Genomic DNA, 20,214 nt, shown 5'->3' with positions numbered 1-20,214 from the left:
CTTGGTGTTCTGAGCACTGCACTCTAACCACTAAGCCAACCGGCTGTCCTAGAAATACATTTCTATGGTGGATTGTTATGGCAGCCTGAGCAGACTAATGTAGTTGGAGATTTGGTCAACAACTGATAGAACAACTACTGTTGTTTCCCCAAAAAATAAGACCCAGCCAGACCATCACCTCTAATGTGTCTTTTGAAGCAAAAATTAATATAAGACCCAGTATTATATTATATTATATTATATTATATTATATTATATTATATTATATTATATATGACCCGGTCTTATATTAAAATAAGACCGGGCCTTATATAAATTTTTGCTCCAAAAGATGTGTTAGAGCTGATAGTCCAGCTAGGTCTTATTTTCAGGAAAACATGGTAGAGAGAAAATCAGCAAGGATATAGAACTTATTACCATCAACCAACAGGATCTTACTGGCACTTATAGAACACTCTAGGCAACAACAACAGAACGCACTTTTGTCTTTAAAGTGCCCATTGGAACATATACTGGGCCATAAACCAAACCTCAACAAATTTAAAATTACATTTAAGAATTAAAATCATACACAGTGTGTTATTGAACCACAGTAGAATCAAAATAGAAATCAATAACAAAGATAACAGGAAATTCTCCAAACACTTAGAAACAAACAACACACTTTAAAACAATCGATGGGTCAAAAAGAATATCTCAAGGGAAATCAAAATATGCATTGAACTGAATGAAAACAAAAATACAACACATCGAAATTTGTGTGACAAGGTAAAGCAGTGCTGAGATATAAATTCATAGTACTAAATGCATTCATTGGAAAAGAGGAAAAATCCTAAATATCCATGCTTCTACCCTCAAGAACCTCAAAAAAGAAGAGTGAAATAAACCCAAAGCCAAGAGAAGGACGGAAATAAGATAAAAGCAGAAATCAAAACATGCTACAACATGATGAATCTTTAAAACTTACTAAGAGAAAGAAGCCATTCACAAAAAGACTTCATATTATTTTATTTATCTAGAGTCAGAAAATCCATTGAAACAGAAAGCAGATCAGTGGTCACCAGGGGCTACAGGGAGGGAAGAATGAGAAGTGACTGCTAAATGAGTATGGGATTTCCCTTTGTGGTGATGAAAATGTTCCAGAACTAGATAGTGGAGATAGTTGTACAATGCTGTAAATGTACTAATTGTCACTAATGGTAAATTTTATGTATATTTTACAATTTGAAATTTATATCTCTCAAACCATGTGCAGATGTTAGGCCATATTTAGGCCAGGAACAGGAAACTTCTTATCTTAAAAGCCATCTTGTCTTGCTTTGTACCTTGTACCTGCCGGCTTGTGTTTGCCTTAGGCCTGGAGAAGTCACCTAGAATGTAGAAACCACCTTTTCCTGTCTTGCTTTGTACTTTGTCTCTTAGGGGCTTGTGATCAGTGGGCCTGGGTGGGCCTGGGTGTCCGGATGGAGGCCTGGGGGCCAGGGTGTGGAGCCAGAGGGCTTGACGATGCCCCCCAAACCCTTGGTTGCTAGAGACAATGCAATGAAAACCCCCTGAAGCATTGAAGGGGGAACAGCCGAGTTTACCCCTCCTATAAATAAAACTCCACACCCCTTTGCTGGGGAGGTTATGGTCTTTTCCCTCTGCTGCAGCCTGACCTCCCGCAGCTCAAACACGCCAAATAAATTCTAATAGACCAATCTTGGTCTCCTGTGACTCATTCCTCCGCCGGCCTAACACAGGATTAAATCGAGCTATCTTTCCTTGTTCAGGTCAGGATCTCTGTCTCCTCCACGTGGAGGCACAAGAAAATGAACTCAAAACTTCTGAGAAATCGATCTTTTCATATTTCTATTATGAAGTACAAAGCAAGGTTCTGTTGTCAGCCTCGTGTCTGCACCCACCGACCAGGTAGCCCTCCACACAGGAATCCCTTCAGATCAATTCTGACTCTCATAATGAGGCTTCCAAAATGTGGATTTTTAAAAAAATTCTAATTGTTGCAGATAAGAATCCATCCATCCAAAGTATGGACTCCATCCATACTCTTATGTTTAAGAGTATGTTCCTTAAACATACTCCTTTTTCTGGGCTTCTCTAGCTACAGGACATCCCCAGAATGAGGAAACTCTGAGTGACCCAGGCCCTCTGGCTTTTCTGGTCATAGTAGAAGTCACACTGCTGACCGGCTGTGCCACCCAGCGAGGCTCTGCTCTCTGGAAAGGAAATCAAGGAGGAGGAAACCCTGGGCTAATGGAACTCAAGCCCCTCTTCAGTTGTTCTTCCTACATTAAGTGTCTTATATTCAGCTCCCACCACTCCTCAGATGGTGAGAACATTGTTTCTCTTCACCCTACCTGAAGAGTGCATAAGTGTATTTCTGTTTTCTCTTGTGCATTACATAAAAAAGGGGGGAGGGGGGAATCTGAATGGAACATTTTCCTCATTTCAGCCATACTAGGTTGGGGCTGGTCTGCTGCCGTCACCCTGAGAATGACGGCTTGGATCTCTACAACCCCAGGAGACAAGCTCAGGTCCTTTCAGAACGTCTCTCATTTGTGGTGCCAAACAAGAGCTCACAACCAAAACTGCCAATTAAAGTCCCAGACTGGAAGTGGGAAGAAGGATGGAAGGTGTTCCACCCCTGAATGCCCATATCCCCTCAGTCTCAGCTTAGAGATGAGAACTCACTCGGCTAGAGGACAGGACCAAGGAAAAACCTGATCCAAGTCAGTTGCTGACCCAATTGTCCAAGCCCGAACTCTGGATACTTGAGTGAGAAATCCCACGAACTCTGAAACCTGTTCTCAACTGCGGGCTCGCAGCCGCCTATGTCCCTGTTATACCCAGCCCCAGTTTGCACTCTGCTTCAGATCCTGCAACAGAAGAGGGAGCTGAAGCTCTATTTCTTGACTCCTTGCTGCACCCTAGAAATTAGGTTCCTGTTAAATTCTTCCAATCGTGCCCAATCCTGAGCTGAACTGGATAAAACAAAGTTCTAACTTCCAGAGAAGCCCTTATACTCACATTTTGGATAATTCCACAGAGTTCTTAGAGCCCTCAGAGAAATGCTTTACCCTTAGACAAAATAACGCTAGCTAGCACTTGGATGTCTTGGCTTCTTGGCTTCTCATGTTGAAGGGAACACCTAGTCAGGGGAGGAAAAACTGGGGGCCTCTGGCTTCTTAGCTAGTTGGGGGCTGAGGGCACAGGGCCTGGCCACAGCTCAGCACAGGAACAGTGGTTTTCAGCTCACAAGTTTATTAGTGAATGAATTTGGGCCAGCTGGGTTTACACACTGGCTCACTCCAGCCCTGGCACTGGCCGCAGGGGGGTGAAAGGCATGCTGCTTGGCTGGTCACTGGTGATGTCACCCCAGCAAAATGATGGGCTGCTTTTCTGGGTCCAAGGTGCCAGGGCTTGGAGCTGGTGCTATCAGAGAGACGCAACTTCTGCTTCCAGTGTCTGGCTTGGGGGGATGAGGGTTTTTAGGATTTCCGTGTAGTAGGGACCAAACACCTGCTGATTGTGATGCTTTAGGTTGACAAACTTCTGACCCAGTTCGGCCAGTTCTGCTTCGATAAGAGTAAGGCCTCCAGGGAGGTCTAACAGAGATCGCTGCACACCAAGAACCAAACAGCATTTGAGAAACAAATGGATCCGCTGATCTATGGGCAGGAAAGGACAGTGAGACGGGAACAGGCAAACAACTTTCAGGGAGAAATGCTGCCCCTGCATCATCCAAGTTCTAAGTTAACTGAGCTACTCACTAACCTACTCGCTTAGCCGGAGATAAGGAAATCTGCTTCGATTTGGGGGGAAGAGGGCTGCTATCTTGCTCCCAAGGGCAAAGCCAAGATCAAAAACTAGTGGGCTGGTAAGTTTTTGACTATTCAAAAGATGACTTAAGTGTCCATCAGTTAGATCCTACTGAGTAAGAGACATAACAGGAGCATCTTAGACTGCTATGGAGCAGGTTAGGTGCTCTTAATCCAATGTGGGATGTGGGGAGTCCCTCCTAGGGGACCGTATCCTCCAGCATAATTCAGCATTAGTTTCTTGTTGGCAGGGGGTGTATCTCCCATGTCTCCGACTACAGTCAGAAAATGGCCATGAAGGCCAGGGTTGACTTAGCCAGGTTGGTTGGACAGTAGACCACACCTAGAAGTCATGAATTCCTGGGTACAAATCTTCCTTAGAACGATAGTGTCAATCTTTAAAATAGATATTATTTTCAACCCAGCATTTTGAATAAACTAAAGCCTACGCAGTGACTTGCTCAATGATCGTGCCTGTCCCTGTTGAACGGTTCAGGCACTGACTTCCAGGGTTGGGCTCTACCTCTCCCCGCAGCTCTCACACCCCCAGCCACCTCACCGATGACACTGCGGACACAGTTCTCCTCCTTGGCAATGCTCCGCAGCTGTCCTATCAGGGACGCGGTGTTGTCGCTGCTCAGAGCAGCAAGGCCCATGCTCTTGAGGCTTTGATGCATTTCCCGAGACACCTGTTCACTCACAGTCAGCATAGCCTCCTCGGGCCTAGGCCAGGAAGGAGAGGAAGCGGGTACTACCGTGTGGCCCTGGCACAGGCCAAGCCCGGGAAGCCCCACAGCAGCAGCTGCGCCCACCTGCGGGCATCTCCCAGCCATCTTCCTGCCCTCAGCCCAGCCCTGGGCCACAGCAGAGGTCAGTGGGTAGGTTCCCTCTAACCCTCGAGATATCAACTAATATCTCATAGGGTACCAGGTTCTACTTCTTAGTAAACAAGATAAACTAAAGTCAACTCCGGACAAGGGGTTGGTTCTGCTCTCGGATCAACTCAGTATTCTTTTGCTTCATGGAACAGTTATTTGCAGAGAGTGCCAAAAAAAAATGTACACACATTTTAAGAAAGGAAAGAACTATATTAAAATTGTAATGTTCAATATATACCGATAACAGAAGATAAATACAAGTCATGTTTGACTTCTGCAATTACAAGAGGTGCTCAACGTGGTGACCACCAGAGTAATTTTAATACATTTTTTTCCTTTCTTAAAATGTGTATCCACTTCTTTGGCACCCTCGGTATATATGTACATACATTTTTAAGACTTTCTTGGACCTTTCCCATGGTCATCCGTCCTACTGTCACCAATTCCAGTGGTAAACCTGGCCCTCTGATTCCCTGCACCCACAGTGGATGGTCAGTCAGTACCACTGACGGACGGATCAGCTCCGAGCTACACATACGACCAGCCCACTACGCTGTCCTCCATCAGCTAGGTAACCACTCCTTTGCCGCAAACAAGATCACGACTCATTTTGTAGCAAAGTATCCTCCACGCTGCTCTTTTTGGAAGAAAGTTTTCTTTTCCTTTGTCACAAGCCTCAGGACCACTTATAGAAAGACACCGACAATCGCTGTGGATGGGTGCAAAGTGCCATTCTGTGCTTTGTGTGGTACGTAAGTCATCATCCTGCTCTGCCCATGCCCTCCTACCACGCATCGTGGACTCTAAAACCAACCAACCAACCTGTGCAGCTCACCTGGAATTAAACTCCTCCATGTGGGCTTTGGCGATGCGTTTCAGCTTATCCACAAACTGAGGTGAGCCGAACAGAACACTGCCAGAGAAACTGCTGGCCACCAGCAAGACTGCGGCCAGGACGGTTAACTGGCGCAGCTGCGACTCCAGCTCCTGCAGCCGGGCTCTGTCCCTCAGCAGGGTCTGAGGAAGCCGGGAAGGACAGGCCGTCAGGAGAGGAGGGCCCTGGCAGAAGCCCTGAGTGCAAAACAACATGGTGGGGCCCGCACATCCTACCTCAGGGAACTCCTCATTTTCAGGGTCCCAGAGAAGAAGGTTCAGGAAACCCTGGGACAGCACCATGGCGGGGCTGACGGGCTCTGGGCCGTCGGCTGCCTCATTTGGAGACGGGCAGGCCACACTGGAGGAGTCGGGAGCGTCAGGGCCCGCTGGAGGCAGCGTGGTGAGGTCTGCTGCCGCTCGGGTCAGCCATTTGGTGGTGTGGTCCAGGAGGCCTGTGACAGGAAGCGTGTGAGCGGCCTCAGCGTCCGCATCCCTGAGGCTTCAAGGCTAAGGTTCTTCTCTCACGAACAGACGCTTTGGGGTCGGAGGGGTGTCTCTGTCCTAGCTGGTCCTTCTCCCTCCCGCTACCCGCGAAAGAAACTCTCCAGCATCATACAAATCAGCCCCAAGGTCAGACCTTCCCACTCCTACCCTCGAGTTATATACATACTAGGCTGCTTGTTGAGTTGTTCCTGAAATTTAGCCCGTTCGTGCTGGATGGAATGTTCCTGCAGGTGGGGCTGGAGGCTCTGGATAGTATAGTTCACCATGTCCATTTTCATCAGGCCCAGAACGTGAAAGATCCCTCTGACATAAGGGAAAACAGAACATGGAGACTATGAAAAGAAATCTAGTGAGAAGGGTTCCGACACGAGGAGCCATTAAATCACTGTATTCTAAAGGTAGGTGGGGCTTTAAAACTAACTCAGTCGTGCCTCCCAAATTTACCAAAGAGGACATGTGGCCCAGAGTGAGTGAGTAGCAGAGCCAGGAACCTGAAAGTCTTTGGAGCTGCCTTTGACCTGGAAGTCTCTGAGCTAGATCTCTTTCCACAACGGTCATTCTGGTGTCTCTTAAGAAAAAGTAGTCAGTGGAAGAAAACACACCAGAACGCTAACAATTCTCTCTGGGAAGTGGGATGACAGGTGGTGCTATTTCCGATCTGATTTCTGAGCCAATCACTTTACTCCCCCCACCCCAACCCTGCCCCATATTGTATGAACTACGATAAGAAAACGGGAAAGCAATGTTTGGACTCCTTGAGAGAAAAGATTACATCTGCTCACGTTTTATGGTAGGACGTTACACAGGGGCCCAATCAATCTAGAAGGATAACCAAAGAGTCTGGCAAGGCCATCTTTGGAAAAGGAAAGCTAATAGGCCCGAGAGAAGGGGGTTAGTCAGGTAGAGCCAAGATAGGGACTATCACCCAGGGGAAAAGTCAGGTTTCGGGGGACGGAATCAAGCGTCACACCTCAGTAAGCAAACGGGGTCTGCAACGTTCTCGAGTTTCTGTACGGCTTCATCCCGAACTGGTGCGCACAGCAGGGTCATCATGTTGAGAACGCGCTTAGAGAGATGAGGGACCTGCAGGTCCCCACGTTCTGCCTCCCGCCCAAGGAGGTCCATGTCTAGAGCTTCCTCGATTTCACTTCTGAGGCGGTTCTGGCGTGGTAACAGCAGGGACAGCAGGATCTGCCCAGGAAACAAAGTCAGACGACTTACATTGGGTTTAGAGTCCCAGACTTTCTCTAATGGACAAACGCTCTAGTCAAAGACATCCCAGCCTGTGGCTTTTAAGGATCAAGAAGTTGGGTCCCTAAATTCCCTAGACAGCACTATTTATCTTTGTTTAGGGGCCAATAATAGTCCAAGGCTTTTGGGGATCAGTTACGGCAATGATATATTATTGTCTGGGCAGAATAAGATAAAGAGATAAACAAAATCAAGGAGTGTGGTAAAAAGAAACACAAATGGGGGTGGCCAGATAGCTCAGTTGGTTAGAATGCGGTGCTCTTAACGATGCCAGTTCAATCCCCACATGGGCCACTGTGAGCTGCGCCCTCCACAAGTACATTGAAACAACTACTTGACTTGGAGCTCCTGGAAAAACACACTTAAATTTTTAAAAAGTTTAAAAAAAACAAAACACAAACTGCAACAAATATAAAATATACACCACGACATGGTGATGAGGTACTCTTCATTTAGAAAAGTGGGCATTTTTGAGATTTTTACTTCAAAGAGTAAGGATAAAATACGCAAAGGAACTGCTAAAAGTAACTGGAAATCACCGATTAACCTGTGAACAGAGTCTTTCTTCATCTCTGTGCCCCATAACCTACAGAACACGGTGGGCGTGAGGGATGGGATTCAACAATCATTTGTTTAATTGAATGGAACACCGTGTTGTCATAGTGAGATCCCATGTTCTGCTGCTTCTTAAACAAAGTGCAAGGTGCCCCATGTTCTCTGTGCAAATGGTAAACCGCGCCAGTCATCCATGTGGAGCCTGTCAGTTCCGGGTCCACCCTTCAGTGCCGACTCGGAAAATGCAGCCGGCCCTTCCTGTAGTTTTACTTTGCTGACTGGCACAAAGTTAAGTTTTGTTAGAGTATGCTGACGGGATGCTAAGAGGAAGAGTCCTCCCTCCTGGTTCTGTGCACTCCTCCTCAGCAAGCTCCTACCGCATTACAGCTTCCCTCTGTTCAAATTACTGTCTGCTTTCTTCTCCTCATTGGACCCTGACTGATACAAAATTGGTACCACGAGTGAGGTTCGAACTCCATGGCCATATGTCCATTGGGTCTGATGAGCAGGAAGTAGCAAGTATTTTAGATACCTTAAAAAGACATGCAGACTGGAGGATGGCAGATAATCCCCACAAAAATTCAGCGAAGCTGCCAGAGCTTCAGAGGTCTGGACCTCGTCAAGCTATTCCCTCCAAGATGAAAGACAAGTTACTGTACCTCAAACTTCCCACCATGAAAAAAGAGGCACGGTACTTATAAGTCTTTTTGGATTTTCGAGGTAACCTACACTACATTTGTGTTTTGTGGATTAAATAAGGGCTCTGTAATCAATCTGACAAGTCAAATGACTGAAAGTAACCTCCCAGGGGGACCTTGATCATAAATTCCTAACTAGGCAGGTCATGGTGGGTAGTCGTGTCCCAGGAATATAGTTTCTGTAGTAAAAGGTTTGTCTTTGCCTTAAGCCAGCCCTGTCCATTGTTTCTGCGCACCTCTGAACTGCCAGAGTAGTCTTATTCAGACCCCTCAAGGGAGCAAATAATCTTGTTAACTATAATCTTCCTTACGTTCCCCCCATTAATTCAAAGTGTATAAAAGAAACTGCAAAACTGTCATCCTGTGGCGCATTTGAGATCTTGCTCCCCAGCACGGTGTCTGTTTGGCTCAAATAAAATCAGACTCTTACAAAAATTCTCCATAGGTTTGGACGTTCTTATGTGACATGCATTTAGTCACTGATGAGGTTGCCAATTTCAACCTCATGGGGCTCCAGAGCCAGAGAAGGCTCTGAAGCAAGTCCAGGCTGCCAGACGAGCTGCTCTACCATTTGAGACTTATGATCCAGAAGGTTCAATGATATTGGAAGTGTCCACGGCAAGTAAGTATGCAGTACTGAGCCTCTGGTAGGGGCATCACAGCACAGAGCTCCAGGACTTTGGAGCAAATCTATGCCCTCTTCTAAAGATAACTATTGCCTTTGCTCCCCAGCCTTGGCAGGAAGTAAATACCTCACCATAGGACAGTGGTGACCACGTGCTCTGAGCTTCCCATGAGGAGCTGGGTGTTGTCTAACCTCCCGGGCATTCAAATGTGTGTAGAAGTGTGAGTGTGGGAGCTGAGTAGCCAAAGCAGTGGAATGTGACATTTGTCAATTTATCATCTATCAGCACCAAGTCCATCCATCCTTTCTCTGCTCTGGAAAAATGAAGTTTATTAAATATTTTTCCTTTACCAGATGGTAAATTCTAAGCTTCATCTGTAAAGTGCACTATATGCAGTTTTCTGTGCTGCCTAACAAACTACTGTAAACTTAGATGCTTAAAACAGCATGTACATTTGTTATCTCACAGCTTCTGTGGGTCAGGGGTCCAGGTACAGTTTAACTGGGTGCTCTGTTCAGGGTCTCACAAGGCTCTAATCAAGATGTCAGCCTGGCTGCATTCTCACTTGGAAGCTTGCCTGGGGAAGAATCTGTTACCAAGCTCATTCAAATTGTTGGCTGAATTCATTTCCTTACAGCTATATGCTTGAGGGCCCCAGCTTCTTACTGGCCATTGGCTGGGTGCTGGTCCTAGAGGCCACCTGCATTTCCTGGCCACGTGGCCCTCTCCAGAGGTAGTTCACAACGTACCTGTTGGCTTCTTCAAGGCCAGCAGGAGAATGTCTCTCTCCAGTCTGCTACGACAGTCTTACACAACAAAATGTGACATCCCAGCACCCCTGCCATATTCTATTGGTTAGAGGCCAGTTACAGATCTCATCCTCACTCAAGGAGAGAGGATTAGACAAGGGTGTGAATCACTAGGGGTTACCTGAGGGTACCACATACTAGAAAAACATCACAAAAGGCAAGAGCATTTATTTTGGGTTCTGGAATACTCAATTGGCAGCCTCTTGTAGTATGCATGGCTTTGCCAGCCGCCAGCTCCTGCAGCCTGAGTGGCGTCTCCAGTGCCAGGCTGCTGCAGCAGGGGCTGGTACCCTAGCACCCAGTGCCTGCCGTGTGTGGTGGTCAGCAACTTCCCCTGGCCCAGCTGTGCCCTCTGCAATGAGTCCTGGGGTGTTCTGTGTCAGCCTAGGGGTATGGTGGACCCTCCTTTTATCTGATATTCCCGTGTTCTTTAGAGTTCTCTTTGCTTCTTACTGGCCCAAAGCCCTCATTTCTCCAATTCCTTGTTATAATGTGAAAAATTTTATGTGAAATTTTATGTGAAATTATGTGAAAACTCTCTTGTTGAAATTACTGTGTGATTTTTGTCTGCTGACTAGATATGATGGATTAATGGACCACGCTGTTAGGATTTGCTAGCCACTGACATTCAAATGAGCTGGGGATGTCCAGGAACTTCACATCTACAGATGGAAGGTTAGTCACTCACCTCTTTCATTTCTTTCAGAAGCTCAAGAGCACAGCTGAAGTCTGGGGGAGTAGCTGATAGTTGCTGTTTAAGATGATCCCAAAAGGCATCGTGCATTTTCTCCTTGACCTTGCCTTCCAGACTGTACAAGGGTTAAATAAACAAATTACTTTTCCTATCCAAAAATGGCTCTAAGACATTATCTCCTAAGCCCCAAGTAAGCGTTTGTATGATAAAACACTTTACACTGACAGGGAAAGGCCAGGAACTATGTTTGGACTGCAACAGAGTTCAACAGCTGGGGTTAGACTCGGCTGTCCAGGGCATCTGCAAAACCTCTCAGAAGGGCTCGCGCGGTTCTAGAACAGCCCTCTCTCTGCAGTAGGAAGAACCCCGAAGAGAGGTCAGGCTGAGCTTTAGCACTGGTTTTGCATCGAGTCTAGATAATATGTGACTCCGTTTCCATGTATGTATACATATGGCAATGAACTACATGATCTTTCATTTTCTTCTAGTCTTAAACTCTAGGAAAGGATTTTCCTTCTTTGATGATACCTGAATACCCACAGATATTTCCAAATCAGTAGGTCTAAAATTGAATTCATTATCGTCTCCCTCCAAACTTGTTCCTCCTATATTTCCAGCCTCATGTAGCCAGCCATGGAAGCCAGAAAGATCAGTCTTTTTTTTCCCTTAGAAAGACAGAAGAAACAAAGGCAATTCAATTGAGAAAGGACAGTCTTTTCAACAAATGGTGCTGAAACAACTGCACATTCACATGCAAAAATATGAATCTAGACACAGACCTTCCACTTTCCACGAATGGATCATAGACAAGTAACCTCAAACTCTATTTCAACCTTTTTCCAGAGATAAACTTTGCCTTACCTTCCTTGAAAACCCAGCTCTCAATAGAGGTATTTCCCCTGCTCGTTTGTCCCTCCCTCATTTCCTCGACCTACTCCCCAACCCAACTCCTTCACCACCAGCTATTTAGCAGAAGCTCACTCTCCGTTTCATTTTTCTCCTCTCCTGCCAGCAGTGAGAGTGGTGCTAGGAGATCTGGATTTTGGTAGAAACCTGTTCCCAGAACTGTGCTTGGCACAGACACCTGTTGGCACCAGGCAAGGGCAAATCAGAGCATGCAGACCAGGCGGCAGCTGGTGACAGGGAATGGCACTTTAGTGACAGATTCCCTGAAGTTGCCAAATAACAAAAGCATTTAAGGAAGCCGACTAATCACAAGCTGCCATTATTTATTCTGGCATTTATTCTGGTGGGGAATTAGAACTGTTTTAAAATGTAAATGCTGACAGTGAATTTACCCACTTACCTGCTAATAAGCCAGCAGAGCCATTTAATTCATACTTACTGAACGGTTCCTATTTATTTATTGCAATGTCAATAGAACTAAGAAGAATCAAAATAAAGCTTGACAGGGGTGGGGGAATATTATTCATCAACAGAGTTTTGATCCTAACTCATAAACTAAGCGAATTATGAAGCCAGAAAAAAAAGAGTTCAAAATGCCACTATTAGAAAATTAACCTTTTAATCCGTGCCTGTTTAATCTGTGATCACTTGAAAGAATAACTGATAGGAGCCATGGGTAAGCAGCTAATAAAATGACCCCAAAGATCTGTAACTCCTGGTACTCACAGCCTGGTGTAATCCCGTCCCCTGGAGTGTGGGCTAGGTTTAGTGACTCCCTTCTAGGGGACAGAATGTGGCAGGGGTAGAGGATGTCACTTCTGAGGTTAGATAACAACAAGACTGTGGTTTCCATTAGAGGCACTGGCTCTCACACTCTCAGGCCCTTGCTCTGAGTGAGGGCAGCCAGCTGCCACGTTGTGAGCTGCCCTATGGAATGGTCCACGCGGCCAAGACTGAAGGAGGCTCTGCCAACAGTCAACAGACTGACTGTAACCTCAGGAAAGACCTTGAGCCAGAGGCACACTGTTAGTCAAACCAGGCCCATATTTCTGACCCACAGAAACTGAGATAATGAACGTCGTCATTTTAGCTGCTAAGTTTTGGGGTAATTTGTTACGCAGCAATAGCTAGCTACTCCAGGCCACTTCCTCCATATCTGTCAGAAAAGATCGGAAATCCACTCTGTCCCAAAGTGAACATTCCAACAATAATTGCTTGATTAAATAACATTTATTCACTGGAACAATAATTTACTGGTTAAATAACATTTGCTTCTTGTCCCTCTGGTAATAATAATTATAACTGATTCCTCTTCTGTTTAAGTTGTTGAGACCTCTTAAGGCTTATATTCAAATATTGATTGTATTATTACATAAAAATGCTTTAAGTCTGGTCAGAAGCCATTAAATAAAACGGGAAAATGAGGAAAGTGTATACCTGCTTGGAGGTAAAACTTCTTCCATGTGAAAATCATGATTCATCCCAACCTCATTACTGAGCTTGGAAGCGTCATTATCTGTATCTATCAGACCTGTGACAGAAAGAACGGACAGTGGACAACGGTGAAACCACACGAGTCTGAATTTCTATTTTATTCAGAGATTCACTCCACTGAGGAGGCCCCAAATTTGGATTCAAACTGATCTTACACAAACTCATTCAACCATTCTAGTCCTTTCCATTTTGTGAACTCTAGGTCCTGTGAGTAGGCCTCTCAGAGGAGTCCAGCATGGGAGGTGAGGGAGGCCAGAGAAGTTATTTTATAATAAACAGAAACTGAAACCAATTAAAACCTTTCTCTTACAAAGTAAAAAGAATAATTAAGCAGCAAAGAAACAATAATTTGCTTACAAAATAAACATGAATTATGATAAACATGTATTATAATTCCACACTTTTCTTCCTGCCTCTGATAAAATTAAATTCTCCACAGAGACAGTACTGAATGGCGCCAATGTCATTTGGTCTTCTAAAACAGTAGTTCTCAGATTTAAGATTTCACAGACTAATTCAATTTCCAAAAAGTGAGCAACTGACAATAACTTGCCAACTTTTTGTTCGGCCAAGTATGGACAGTGAAACAAGCAAATAAAAAACTCAACTCTACCACCACCAAAACCATCATTTCACAAAAGAAAGGATAATGCAACCTCCAAAAGAGCAGAAAGGGAATACTGTCAGAATAAAGTGTAATCTTTTAAATGGAATCAATTTAACTTTAGGAAAAGCTCATTACAACATCTTTATTTCATTTTACTAAATAGATTACCAAGAATTTTGTCACAAACCAGATTTGGGAACCACTGTTCTGAGTTCTTACTAAAGACCTAGCTGATAGATAGCATTCTCATATAATAAGCATATATGGTAGTTATAATGATTATTTGGTATATAAAACGAAGTTGCACACAATTAATCATATTTTCTCACACTCTTTCAATGAAGCTTCACAATTTGTTCACAGAAAAGTATTTGGCACCAAGATGTGTGGCAGATATAAATGAACTAAGATTGGCCATAACTTGGTAATTGTTGAAGCTGGGTGATTAAGTGGGGGTTCATTATACTAGCCTCCCTACTTTTGTAAATGTTTAAGTTTTCCATTAGTAAAAAGATTTAATAATGGAAAATTTATCGTAAAAAAAGAGGTTACATAGGAGAATGCCTTTGTTCTTAGAAGATACATGATGAAATTTTTCGAGGTAAAGTCACGACTTTAACTTAGTTTCGGTAAAAGGAAAAAAATAGAGAGAAAGCGGGTGTAATGAGTCCCTGCTTAGGTAAACATAAAGGTGAATTGAACCTTAAGTGGATAAAGTTCCCTTTACTTTGCAGCCTCTCTGAAGTTTTAGTTCCAGCCAAAATTACAAAACACAGTCAAATATGCAAATAGACTTACCACTAATTCAAAATAAGAACCAAAAAAAAAATCTTCGGAGACTGATCTACAGCAGCTTATTGAAGAACTGCAGGAAATATTATACACTTTCCAATGACAACAAATCAGAGGTCACACAGCTTGCTTTGACAAGATTGTTCAGTTGCTAACCAGAACACTAAGCAACTCCAACAGCTGTAAAATTCAGGAAAGGAGAGGGCTCAAAGAGAATTTAGTGATACAAGGCAACTATGGTAGATTTTTAAAATCCAGATCCCAAGGACAAAGACGTTTTCAAGATAGTATAGTAAGTAACTTAACAAGTCAACCCAGTATATAAAATTTCAAATTTATTTTTTTAAAGAGGAATTTGTTATTCATTTTACTGAAAGTTGTTTTACCTATGGATTCATTTAAATAGCCACTTCAATTGCTTAAATTGTGTTTGCAAAAAAAGTGACTTTCACCCCACCTCACGTTCCTATCTACAGAATACTTATTCCCAGTTGGGACTACGAAGCACCCTGTTTGCGCCTTAGTACCAGTCTGTTAACCAGCAGCGACCCCACGTGGCTACAAGAGAAACGAATATAATTCAACTTGGTAGCACGGCCTTGAAGTCAATTTTCCCGTTTCAATCTTCAAGCACTTAACTCATGTTTTTGCATGTGGCTAGGTCTTCAGATTGATGACTGTTTAGACTCTCTGGAGATTATTATTAGAGAAATGCGGGATGCCTTTCCCATCGGGTGCGCGTGGAGTGGGCCTGGTGGCCTGCGCGCTGCCGTCCCGCCCCTCCGGGCAGGATGCGGCCCCGTGAGATCAGACCGACCCAAGTGACCTTGTGCCCCAATAGGAACATGAAAAAAACAACCTCTCTCGTATAAGAGCTAAAGAATATGAACCCCAAGAGAACACAGTTCCTATCTGGGGCCATTTGGGTTGTTTAAAATCTACCCCAGGTGTCTGCCATTTTCCACCTACAAATTCGAAAGACAACAAAGATGGCTTTGAAATGCCTCAGCCTCAAGTCTTGCCACATTTCAAGCAATCGCACTTGGGTCACTTCTTGCTCCAGAACCGAAGACCCTGTGGTCAATAGAGAGCCTAGAGACCAGGGTGGGAGAAGAAGGACAAACCAAAAGAGAGGGACGGTGAAGAGAGAGCTGGGGCCACACTGGCTGCGGGCCCTTAGTGGCTCCTTTCGGCCTAATCCACACTAAGCACCCCGGAGAGGCGACAGGGCTGCGGGGGATGGACCTACGGGGCGGGTGGTCCTCGGGGCTGCTCTGGTCCTCCCGGCTCGGTCTTGGTGTTTCGGGTGTTTCGGGCTTACAGGACCCGCTCTCCGCATCGCCAGGGTCCTTCTGGGGCACGTTCTCCTCGACGCCCAGCATTTTGCTGACGGGACCTGGGGGTGGGGAGAAATGGCGCGCTGTGGGTGTCCAGGCAGGAGGCTCTCCGACTGCCAAGGGCTGCTGAGGCCCCGCCAGTCGCACCCGACCTGGACAAAGCAACAGAGGGCAGCGTCGGGGTCCCTCGGGGGACAGCCGGGCAAAGGAACCTGGAGGACCAGAGTGAGGTCCGAGCGTTGGACGCGCAACGAGGAAACTGAGGCCAAAGGGGCTGCGGCGCAGTCTGGGCGCTGCCCGCGCTGGACACGGCCCTTCCTCCATTGCCAGGCGACCTCCTCGCCCCAAACGCCCTCCCCAGGCGCTCGGGCTCCCAGCCTCTCACCTCCGCCCTGGCAAGGGGACGCCCTACTCTGGAGAGGGCTGGGCGGCTGCGCAGCCCCGCGGCTCGGGCCGTACCACCGCGGCGGGGCGGCGGGGACGCGCGGCCGGGAGGGTCGGCACGGTGGTGCGCAGGCGGCCAGGCCCACTCCACGCGCACCCCCGCCGGCGACGCCAGGGGCGCTCGATGGGAGAGTCCAGGATTTGAAAACAAACCTCTGTGTGTCTCCCGGGGCAACGGGGTGGGGTCACGTGCAGGCCCAGCATCAGTGGACGCCTGGGATGGTTGTCGTGGGCACGAAGACCCCACGCCTCTGGTTACAGGGGCGTTGGGGCCCGTCCCTGCTTAACATCTCCCGCTCTTCCCGACGACAAAGATCATCTGGAACTACTTAGGAAAGGAAGGAGCAATACGTTTTGTGTTTTGTTTCTCCTCAGCCTAGAAGCACAGAGCCACAACCCAGAAGGGGTGTTTCTTTAGCACATCCATGGCACATTGTGAGAAAAGGACCGTCCTCCCATTCTACAGGTGTAGAAACTGAGAGACCCGTTCTGTGTGCTGCTGATCAGCAGAGGCCTGCAGGCTGGGAGGCAGTGTAGGCTCTTCCCACTGAGTTCCTGGCCTAGGGTTCATCTGTGACCTGCGGCTGATGGAGCTAACTGGCTCCAGCTCACTGGCCTTTCTGGGCTCTGGTTCTGCTCTGTTGCCCCTGGAGTAGTATTGGGACCTGGAGTGACCCCTCCCCCTTTCCAGTCAATGCTCTTTGGGGGATGAATGAAAAGGAAGTTTCCATTCCACACTCTCCCATCCTTCTTTATTACTCTGCCTTGACTTCTTACCACAAAAGCTTACTTTTTAAAAACATAAATAAAACAAAAGATGAAAATATTGCCTGGAAGAAACCAAGTTCTCATTATAACCCTTGCCTTGTTAGCGTGGAATGTGGATTTTTCTTGCACAACTTGTGCATTTTGAAGGGGAAAATGAAGAGGCCCAAGAACATTTCTGCTTGAGAAAGTCGGCTCAGCTCTGAGGACCAGGAAGATATGAGGGAAATGGCCTGGTAAAGTTACTGTTTAGCCAGAGAGTATCTCAGCGCAATCCATACTAAACCTGCCCCTTCCTCCTCCTCACTCTTTCCTGGTATTTCCCTCAGGGATGTCAGCATGAAGCAGGGGTACATTCCCCACAAACCAGGAAAAATTGGAGGAACTTGTATGGCTTTAGCAAGGAGTTGAATGAAAATATGATTCTTCATTTTTCCATAGAGAGATATATCGGCTGGGTTGTTGATTTCTCTTAAAAAAAAGAAAAATTCCAGAATTTTGTTAGGACATTTTTATGTTTGAGAGAAAATTGCCAGAACGACACCAGTTCTTTTCCCCACAAAAATGCCATTGCCATAAAGCTCTCCCTGCTGATGCCTGAAATGACTCCAGCAGTTTATTTATATACATTATGCAGCCTCTTTAAGTGTCCTTTTAAAACCCCAATTCCCTGGAACAGGCAGTGGGAAGAAATAGCGTGGGAGCACATGGTGGGGGGGGACTGAAGCCAGAAGAGGAGTAATAGATGGGGTAGGAGAGAAAGACAGAATTAGCGTTTTCCCAGGGTCGGCCCAGGGGCAGCATCTCATGATCTTTATCATTAATATATCAGAACTAACTAGGCAAAGTTACAAGACGAGGGGAATAGAAAGATGATGTGGGAGATATGCCCTCCTTCCCTTTGGGGTCTTAGTTAATAATAACCGATTTTTGTTTAATGATTTACAAAGTGCTTTTTCATTGCAAATCCATATGCTCCGCACACAGTTCTACCGGTTCAGTAGGCAAGGTGGGTGTTATTTTGGACCATCTGATAGATGAGCAAACTGGGGGCCTGAGAGATTTCAGGGAATTACTAAAAGTCACATGGCAAGCAAGATCTTGACTGTTGATCATATACTTTTTCTTCATTCACAGCACCTCCCTGACTCTGGCTGAGAAGCTATATAAACAAGAAAATATAACTAACATGGAATGGTATGGTAAGTATCAGAGATGGGGTACAAACAAGAAGTGCTACTGGAGGTCAGAGAAAGGGTGAGAGATCTTCCAGATGTTTGGATCAGTTCAAACTGTTCAAATACAGCCTTTAGCCAGGATCCTAAGCAAGACTGTGTGTAACTGATGTGGTCTTTGGAAATGGGTCTCTGTGCAGCCTGTTCCCTGTCAACCTCAGACTCTCTTCAAACTCTCCTAATGGGTGAAATTGGATTTCCCACATATGTCCATTATTTAGAGGAAATGCGCCTCCTCAGTACCTTCACACCTTTACCTTATTAAACGGCACGTATCTCAAAAACCCTAAGACAAGTATTCGTCAGGTAACCCAAGGACAGAAGTAAAAGCCCGTTTCCTCTGCAGCATGCCAAAGCTGTCTACCCCGGGGTTCCCTTTTTATAGTAAGATGTCATATGACTTTTATCTTCCATTCATAACACCCGGGGGTGCCCAACAATCATATACAAGTGGACACTTTGGTCAGCGTTGCTCAAGCAGTAGTTTGCCATCATCAGAAGTGTCTGGACGCTGATGGGAACCACTTTGAGCACCTCTTGTAATTGCAGAAGTCAAACGTGACTTGTATTCATCTTTTGTTACTGGTATATATTGAGTATTACAATTTTAATATGGTTTTCCTTTCTTACAATGTATATACATTTTTTGGCACCCTTTGTATATCCACATTTGTTTTAATACTAGGTGTATTTGCTCTCCTCAAATCTTTGAGAATTCTTATTCCAGAAGGAAGGGCTTCCTATACTCGCCGGTACCCCTCTGGGTACCCCGTGGGTACATATATCCCAGTTTGAGAAGCAATCAGTGAGAATTTCAGGCCGATAGCTAGAATTTTTCTCCTCCTCAACCAATTCCTTACATATGTGAGCTTTAACCCAAACCCAATACTTTGGATTAAGTATTATCTTGGGTGCGCTATCCCACCAAAGCAAATGACACAGAAAGTCAGTCCTACCCACCAAGACATTTTGAAAGAGGGGTGGATAAAGACAAAGTAGAGAAAACTCCTAGGTGTCTGCAAAAGGCATAGAACCACAGATTTTGAGAGGAGTCCTGAATATGGATCCTCTAGCTTTATAAAACAAAACAAAATAACAGAAACCAAAAAACACCTTGTTTTACCAAGAAGCATCTTTGGCTTAGTGAGGTTAAATGACTTGGCTAAGGTCACCACCAGTTTATGGAAAATTCAGGACTAGAACCCATATCGCAGCTTGTTTACTCCATAATATATAGAGCTAAGCAAAAGTAAAAGTTAATACTGTAAATAAATATTTACATCTCCTAAAGAAACATGTAAATGGTAGGCCACGGAATGGAAAAAGTAGGAGATGAAGTTAAATAAAGGCCATGACTGCAAGTAGAGGAGAGTATACTGGAAGATAAACAGTCAACTAAAGTGGTAGGGACTCCTAAATACAGGGTGGGACATTTAAATGGAACCATTTGGAGTCATGTAAACTGGGACTGAGTTCATTATAGCCTCTCTTATGGTACAGAACCGCATGTCAAAACTATTTGCTTTAGTCTTTTGACAAATGTGTTTTCGTCACAGAACCCACGTGGACTATGAGAAGGGTGGAGGTAATCTGGGAGAAGTCAGGACACAGCCCTTTGAAGCTCAGAGTGAAGTGTGATGGATGGGGAAACCATTACAAAGCTTTAAGGGAAGAAGGCTCCAAGAGAAGACAAAGAAGATTCTGGCAGCAGTGTTGACTGCCACGTTGGCCGGCCACATTTCATTCCACTAGTGATACCTAACAGGCCCTGCTCCTCCTACGTCGGGGTCTTTGCACACGCTATCCCTCCCACTGAGGATGTTTCTCCCTCCTCTGACACCCTCTCTCTCCCCTCACTGACTCCCTCTCATTCTTCAGGTCTAGCTGATAAGGCCTAACTTCCTCAGAGAAGCGCCTATTGCCCT

The 20,214-nt window shown here is 45.5% G+C and overlaps 1 protein-coding gene across 2 annotated transcripts; it reads right to left on the bottom strand.

Moving 5' to 3' along the window:
- Window positions 1–993: 993 nt before the first annotated feature.
- TCP11 (t-complex 11) lies at window positions 994–13,146 on the bottom strand. 2 transcript variants are annotated; one of them, XM_081039733.1, is made up of 8 exons: window positions 13,053–13,146; window positions 10,704–10,824; window positions 7,047–7,267; window positions 6,243–6,379; window positions 5,807–6,024; window positions 5,532–5,713; window positions 4,378–4,541; window positions 994–3,668 (listed from the first exon to the last, which is right to left on the bottom strand). In XM_081039733.1, exons 1-8 carry the CDS (start codon window positions 13,094–13,096, stop codon window positions 3,436–3,438), a joined length of 1,320 nt encoding a protein of 439 aa, XP_080895859.1. In that variant the 5' UTR covers window positions 13,097–13,146; the 3' UTR covers window positions 994–3,435. The 2 variants fall into 2 exon arrangements, with proteins under 2 accessions (XP_080895859.1, XP_080895858.1); XM_081039732.1 differs by lacking the exon at window positions 13,053–13,146 and adding an exon at window positions 11,238–11,374.
- Window positions 13,147–20,214: the final 7,068 nt, after the last annotated feature.

The sequence above is a fragment of the Rhinolophus hipposideros genome (assembly GCF_964194185.1).
Source record: "Rhinolophus hipposideros genome assembly, chromosome: 3".
NCBI classification, from domain to species: Eukaryota; Metazoa; Chordata; class Mammalia; order Chiroptera; family Rhinolophidae; genus Rhinolophus; species Rhinolophus hipposideros.
This window is presented reverse-complemented; position numbering and strand designations above follow the sequence as displayed.